This window comes from Tupaia chinensis, unplaced genomic scaffold, assembly GCF_000334495.1.
Source record: "Tupaia chinensis unplaced genomic scaffold, TupChi_1.0 Scaffold139696_1, whole genome shotgun sequence".
Classification (NCBI taxonomy): domain Eukaryota; kingdom Metazoa; phylum Chordata; class Mammalia; order Scandentia; family Tupaiidae; genus Tupaia; species Tupaia belangeri.
In genome coordinates this window covers 658996-665545 of record NW_006199577.1, presented here as the reverse complement: position 1 = coordinate 665545, position 6550 = coordinate 658996, and the positions used below count along the sequence as shown (strand labels likewise).

General features: G+C 38.7%; 1 protein-coding gene across 1 annotated transcript in view; it reads left to right on the top strand.

The window, feature by feature from the left end:
* Positions 1 to 6550, top strand: part of NUP62CL (nucleoporin 62 C-terminal like) — a 111023-nt gene that overhangs the window by 77680 nt on the left and 26793 nt on the right. Inside the window, exons 5-8 of the mRNA XM_027765756.1 lie at positions 1860 to 2010; positions 2267 to 2316; positions 2450 to 2584; positions 5676 to 5787. Coding sequence (XP_027621557.1) covers positions 1860 to 2010; positions 2267 to 2316; positions 2450 to 2584; positions 5676 to 5787 — 448 coding nt within the window. The remainder of the gene's footprint in view (positions 1 to 1859; positions 2011 to 2266; positions 2317 to 2449; positions 2585 to 5675; positions 5788 to 6550) is intronic.

Genomic DNA, 6550 nt, shown 5'->3' with positions numbered 1-6550 from the left:
AAAGAGAGAACTAACTTACACTGCTTATTTGCTGCAGATGGAAGCAGAATTTCAACTTTCTATTGAGCCCCACTGACACAAGGGGAGGGAGGAAGCAGGATGTTAACTACTTTGTCTTACCACTTTATTCTGCCTCATTGATTCTGTGTTGGTATAGGAGTTTAGTTCTTTACTGGGCCCTGCTGACAGAAGGCTCATGAGAAAAGGAAGGGGGACAGGGTACTGACTAGCCCTGCTTTGCTCTGCATTGTTCAGTCTTCGTTTTGCCAGTAGGTGTGGAAGTTAAGTGCCCCATTGAGCCTTGCTGACCCCAGGGTTGGTGGGAAATTGCATTACCTATTTAGTGTTAATGATGCCACATAGGTATAGAGATTTAGTTCCCTACCAAGTCAGGGTGTGAAGCCTACTGATGAGTTACTCTACCTCACTCTGCTTCTTTAAGTCTTGTTGCTCCTAGGTGAGGATTTAGGTTCAGCTTATCATTGGATCCCAACAATAGTACCCTGGTGGGGGAGTTGGGACACTACCTGTTTTGACTAGGTAGGGAATTGACAGTTACCCTCTCATTGAGCTTTACTGACACTGCCCTAGCAGAGGACTAGCTCTGCTGGCTGGGAGAGTGGGGGATCAAAGATCAACTAGCTGCCCAACCTTTTTTAGTATGCCCTGGCAGGGGAATTGGGATTGTTCATGTTTTCTCTGGTAGGGGATATCTACTCCCTTGTGAATACCAGTCAGATAGGGGGATGAATCACTTTAAGAGCTGGGGAGAACAGTCTCATCTCTTTGGCCATATCAACCTAGAAAGGAGCTTCCATCATGCAGAGCTGGGATGCAGGAAGAGAGAGAGCAAATTATGGCACAGAGTTAAGCTGTTCTTACTTTGATTTAGTAGATTTCTTAATTTTTTAGAGGGATTGTTGCTATAGAGCACACGTATTTGCTGGAGAAACAGTGAAAGACAGAGATACAGAAAGTGAGAAATCACTCCCTGCTGGGGCAAGATGGCCATGCTGCAATCCTTTCTGCTCAATTCTCCTCTTGGGATTTTGGGGACACACACACACATATGCCCAGCGTGAGTTTTAATCCACCAGGTCTGGGACTCGAATGGCAGCTGACTACGTGGGAATCCAGTTGCATAACCATTATACCATCTGATGGTCCTGATATCTTAAATTCCGTAAATTTTTTTAGAAAGAATTTTTGCTATAGGGTATGTATGCTTGCTAAAAAGACAGAGAGAGACAGAGAGACAGAAAGTGAGAAATCACCCCCTGGGAGGATGGCCAAACCACAATCCCTTCTCCTCCTTGTCCTCTCAAGATTTAGGGCATGCACGCACATGAACCTGGCATAAGTTTGGGGTCACCGGGTCCATAACTTGAACTACAGTTGACTGCGTGAGAATCCAGTGACATAACCATTATACTGTGATTTCTTTTTTCCTTTTTTTAAAAGAAGCATTTCATTTAACTTTATTTATTTATTTATATTAATTTGACCAGAGAGGGACGGAGAGAGAGAAAGCAAGCCACTAGTTCTGGAACATGAACCACAGTTGGCCATGTGGAGTCCAGTGCCCTTAACCACCATGCCACCTGCCAGCCCCAATCATTACACCATGATTTCTTAAATTTTTATTTGCTGTAATTTGTTAGTATGACTTCCAGAGACTTCAAATGGCTATTTTTAAAATCATCTTTATTAGTTGTGGTTGTTTTGTTGAGCAACGGGTATGAGAAACTCCTTATGTGCTATTTTCTTCTCAGAATCCTCCTATGCTGTTCATTTAAAAAATCTGATCATATTCTTAAAAGTATGATTATATGATCATTATACATCATTTTATTTTGCAGTGCAATAGTAACCCCTGTGATGACATATGGTCATCTGGAAGGTCTGATAAATAAGTGGAACTACGAGCTACAAGATTATGAGAATCACTTTCTTTACCAGGCAGCCCAGATCAGTTATTGGGATCGTGCATTACTTGAGAATGGTGAGAAGGTAAGAAGATATTCTCATTAATCTACTTGCACTATAGATATATTTTCGGATGAACAAAGGCAAATGGATCTGGTTTTTTAGTTGATTTTTTTTCTATTCTGATATTGATGAGCCACTTCAAAGTATTTTCTTTAGGTAATAAGTGTTGTGAATTAGGAAATCTTTAATATTTGAAGTATATTTGAAAAAATGAATATTGCTCTAAAATCATTAAACTTAAATATTTACATTACTGTATTCTGATTTCTCTTTATAGATTATCACTTTACATAGAGAAGTGGAAAAAGTGAAACTATACCAGAAAAGGTAGAACCTTAGATTTCCTAGGTTGAAAGATTAAAGACCTTTTTGTTCAGTTATTTTCCTTTTTGTAGTTTTTTGACATTATTTGTCACTCTACATTTCTTTCTTCAGCCCTTTTGTTGACTTGTTTTGTTAGGTTGGAACAAGAATTGGATTTTATCCTGTCGCAACAGAATGAATTGGAAAAAATGCTGATTCCTTTACAGGGGTCTGTGTGGGACCAGAATGCGCCTATTTATCTACAGCATGCAACTGAGGAGCATGAGAGGACGTGAGTAACTAAATAAAGGCCAAGGTGTAGTGCAGGACTTACCCACTGTGAGAGCATTCCCAAAAAGAGAGAAAACTTGAATTGGAAGGCAGGGACTAAGAATTAGTAGAAAAGCGGGGACCAGCAGATGGCATAATGGTTATGTCACTGGATTCCTATGTAGTTGACCTCAGTTCAAGTCCTGAACCTGGTGCTTAAAACTCATGCTGAGCATGTGTGTGTACATGCCCAAGATCCCGAGAGGAGAAAGGATTGTGGCATGGCCATCCCCCCAGGGGGTGATTTCTCACTTTATGTCTCTCTGTCTTTCTGTCTCTCTGGTGAGTGCATGCAAAATATAGCTAAAATCTCTCTTAAAAAAATTCATAGGAAAGGACCAGTTCTTGGAACCAGCAGATGCCATAGAGATTCCATTGCTGGACTCCCACATTGACTCGACTGTGGCTCGAGTCTCGGACCTGCTGGCTTCAAAATCATGCCGGGTGTGTGTGTGTGTGCACATTTCCAAGATCCTGGGAGAAGAAGGGATTGTGGTGTGGCCATCTTCCCTGGGGAGGCGGGTGATTTCTCATTTTACCTCTCACGGTCTCTGTCCCTCTCTCTTATCTGATGAGTGTATATGCCCTAAGGCATAAACCTCTGAAAGAAAGAAGGAAAGAGAGAGAGAGAAAGGAAGGAAGGAAGGAAGGAAGGAAGGAAGAGAAAGAGAACAATCTGTTCTTATATTAACAATTCGACTATTATTTCCTATTTATCTGGGTGTTTGAAAATGAAATCATCTGACAATTATGTTTTATTAATCTCAGACTTATTAATTAATTGTTATTAATCTCATACTTACGCATGTATACAATAAAGTTTTTATATTTGTCAAGTTTGTTCTTAAATTAGAAATACGAATTTTGTGTATGTGTTGTCTTAATATTGTGAAATATTTATGGTGTCCTATTTGTATTGATTCTTCTAAACCTAATGTTCATGCAGTTGCCTCAATGATAAATCATTTGCTGTAATACTTGAAGGACAATTTGTTAATCTGGGGGCAAGCTACAGAGCTTTCAAAAATGGAGTGAGTTTGTCAATGTCTTAAGGCTAGTTATTATTTGTGTATTATGCAGTCTTTTCCTTCTGTCTACACATTGCCAATGTCCCCACAGTAATTTTATCTCTTTGGAACTGAGATTTCATAAGCAGACCAATTTATAAAGTGTTAGGAGAGCTTGTATGATTGTGTTACATAATCTAGATTAAGACTAAATTGGGCTCATTTTATCAATGGCTTATTAGAGAATTAAGACTGCTTTTTTTTAGAGAGAGAGAGAGAGAAGTTTTTGCTTTAGGGCACATGTACTCACTGGACACACAGACAGAGAGAGAGAAAGTGAAAAACCACCCGAGCCTTAACCATCATGCCACCTGTTGTCCCCAAGGCTGCTTATTTTACAAAGACTTGCTTGCAAGTTAACTTTTTTTGTAGGAGTATTATATATGGTAAGTACAGCTGATCTGTACTGATTCTAATTGTTTCTGCTTTTTGTGGAGAGCAGCCAATCTGAAAACATGTGATGAAAACATGTGGCCTGTAGACACATGCAGAAATGCACTTTCATAAGCTACTCTAGCAGGGCTATTGAGAAGCATTTACATACGAAAGCAGTATTTGCCTGTTGTCAATGATTGTTTTGTCGTTGTTGTCGATACCCAATACCCCCATACTGCTCAGTATGGGGCTAAAGGAAGTTACATGCGTTTATTAAGTTGTCCCCCCAAAAAAACTTAGAGAAATTATATTGCACCAGTCATTTTTACATCTTCAGATGATTTACATCCAGAAACAATTGGCTTTGCATTCTGATTTCACCTCCCTTATTCTCTTTGCATTCTACTTCCTTCTTCCCCATTCCTTTTGCATCCCATTTTCCCCTTCCCCCATTTTCTGCCCTTGAAAAGAATAAACCTGAGGCTGGTTCTGGTCGTAACTTCTCCATCAGAGAAGCTGTGCCCACCTGATTCTCGTTTTTCTATACTTGTGTGTATTTGTGTGTTTGTTATTGCGTCTATTTCTAATCCACAGCCTTCCCCACTCAGAGAAACGTGTTCATGCCTAGCTAGTCTGGCAAAGTGGCCCCCAGAGAAACGCGTTCATGCTGAGCTAGTCCAGGCAGCTTTTGTATTTCAGCCTTTGCAAATTTTCCTTTTCTTTCCATTGCTTTCTATGCCTTCCACCATTTTTAAAAACTATTCAGAATTACATATTTTGCCATAAGATCCTAACTGTAATTTCAATAAATCTTTGAAATAATAGTTTCTTTCCAATTGCTTTTTTTGTACTCAGATTTATAATGTGATATCTTCTCCATAATCTTCAATGATCTTGGCAACTAGTTGTCTCTAAGTACTTTGGCACAGAATGGAAGTAGTTATCAACAAATCTAGTTGAATATTTTAATCTTTACGGACATTAAGGTTGAAAAATCCTCTGGCCACTTTAATTCTCATAAACATATTCATTGTCTGGGTTAAGTGTGTGGATGAGTACATAAATTGGGTGGAAATCTTGATAATTTAGGCAACTACTCAACTTGTACATTTAGCAGATTTATCTACTTTGGATTATTATGAAGATCATTTCTCAAAACAGTTTTTGTTGCCTTGTAGAATATATTTATATAAAGTTTTACTCTGAAAATGTATGTATTCAAGATTATTGAAGATGTCTCAGCACTAATCAAATATTGCTAAATACTAAATAATTTCTCTGATATATCTAAATGTCCTATGGATGTATTTTGAAACTAAAAAGCATTCCTTTGATTAGAGTTCCCTTGATGAGCAAGAGGGTAAGCAGGTGACAGTAAAAGTGGTAAGGTAGGTAAAACCTTTCATCTTTGGAGTTTTTTCAGAATGTTATAATAATGAGTCACAAATTCTGCATCCATGAAAATATTCCACTGATCAAAATTGAGATCCACTGAGAAGGTAGGGAGATTGGGTCAAATCCAGTTGGTAGTATCATGTTTGAATGCCAATGATAATAAATAGTGGAGAAAACATTTTTTTGTTAATTTCTATATATTACCTGCCTTTTCAGTTATAGATTAACAGAAACTATAGATGCTCAGCTGAAACAAATGGCCCAAGATCTCAAGGACATTATTGAACACCTGAATGCATTTGGAAGTCCTGCTGACACTACTGAGCTGGTGTGTTTACTGCTTTATGTATTTAGACAACAAAGAAATAGTATAAAATTAGCATTCTATGGTTCCTTTAGTGAATCACATTCTCCTGTCCTCTATAATACTCCTTATCTGCCTCTAGAGATTTGAAGCTCTTGGGTGTGGCATTCATGGGGCAGGAGATACTTACAGGCAGAAAGGTTGAGTTTTTTGTGCTTATTTCTGAGGATGGAAGAAAACAACTATTCATAAAAGTTTCATTTTTTCCCCCTTGTTCTTCACATAACTGAATTTTCCCCCATACTTATTTTTGTGTTCATACTCATTAGTTAATTTATTCTTCCTTTTACATATTTATTTACATACTCATATAAATGTGAATGGGGGACCGGCAGGTGGCATAGTGATTATGTTGCTGGACCCCCACATGACCGACCATGGTTCAAATCCCAGACCTGGTGGCTTTAAACTCACACTGGCATTTGCCCAAGATCCCAGGTAGGAAGTGAAGGAGAAGGGATTACAGCGTGGCCACCCCCCCTGGGGGGTGATTTCAAACTTTCCCTCTCACTCTCTCTGTCATTCTATTTCCTCAGTGAGTACATGTGCCCTAAGGCAAAAACTTGTATAAAAAAAATGTGAGTAGGTATGTTTGGGTCTGATAGATATATACAGGCCATCCTTAATTTATGATTAGGTTTTTTTTTTTATTGGAGAGTTTTTTTTTGAGAGATTTTCGCTACAGGGCACGTGCGCTCGCCAGACAGAGAGAGACATAGAGACAGAA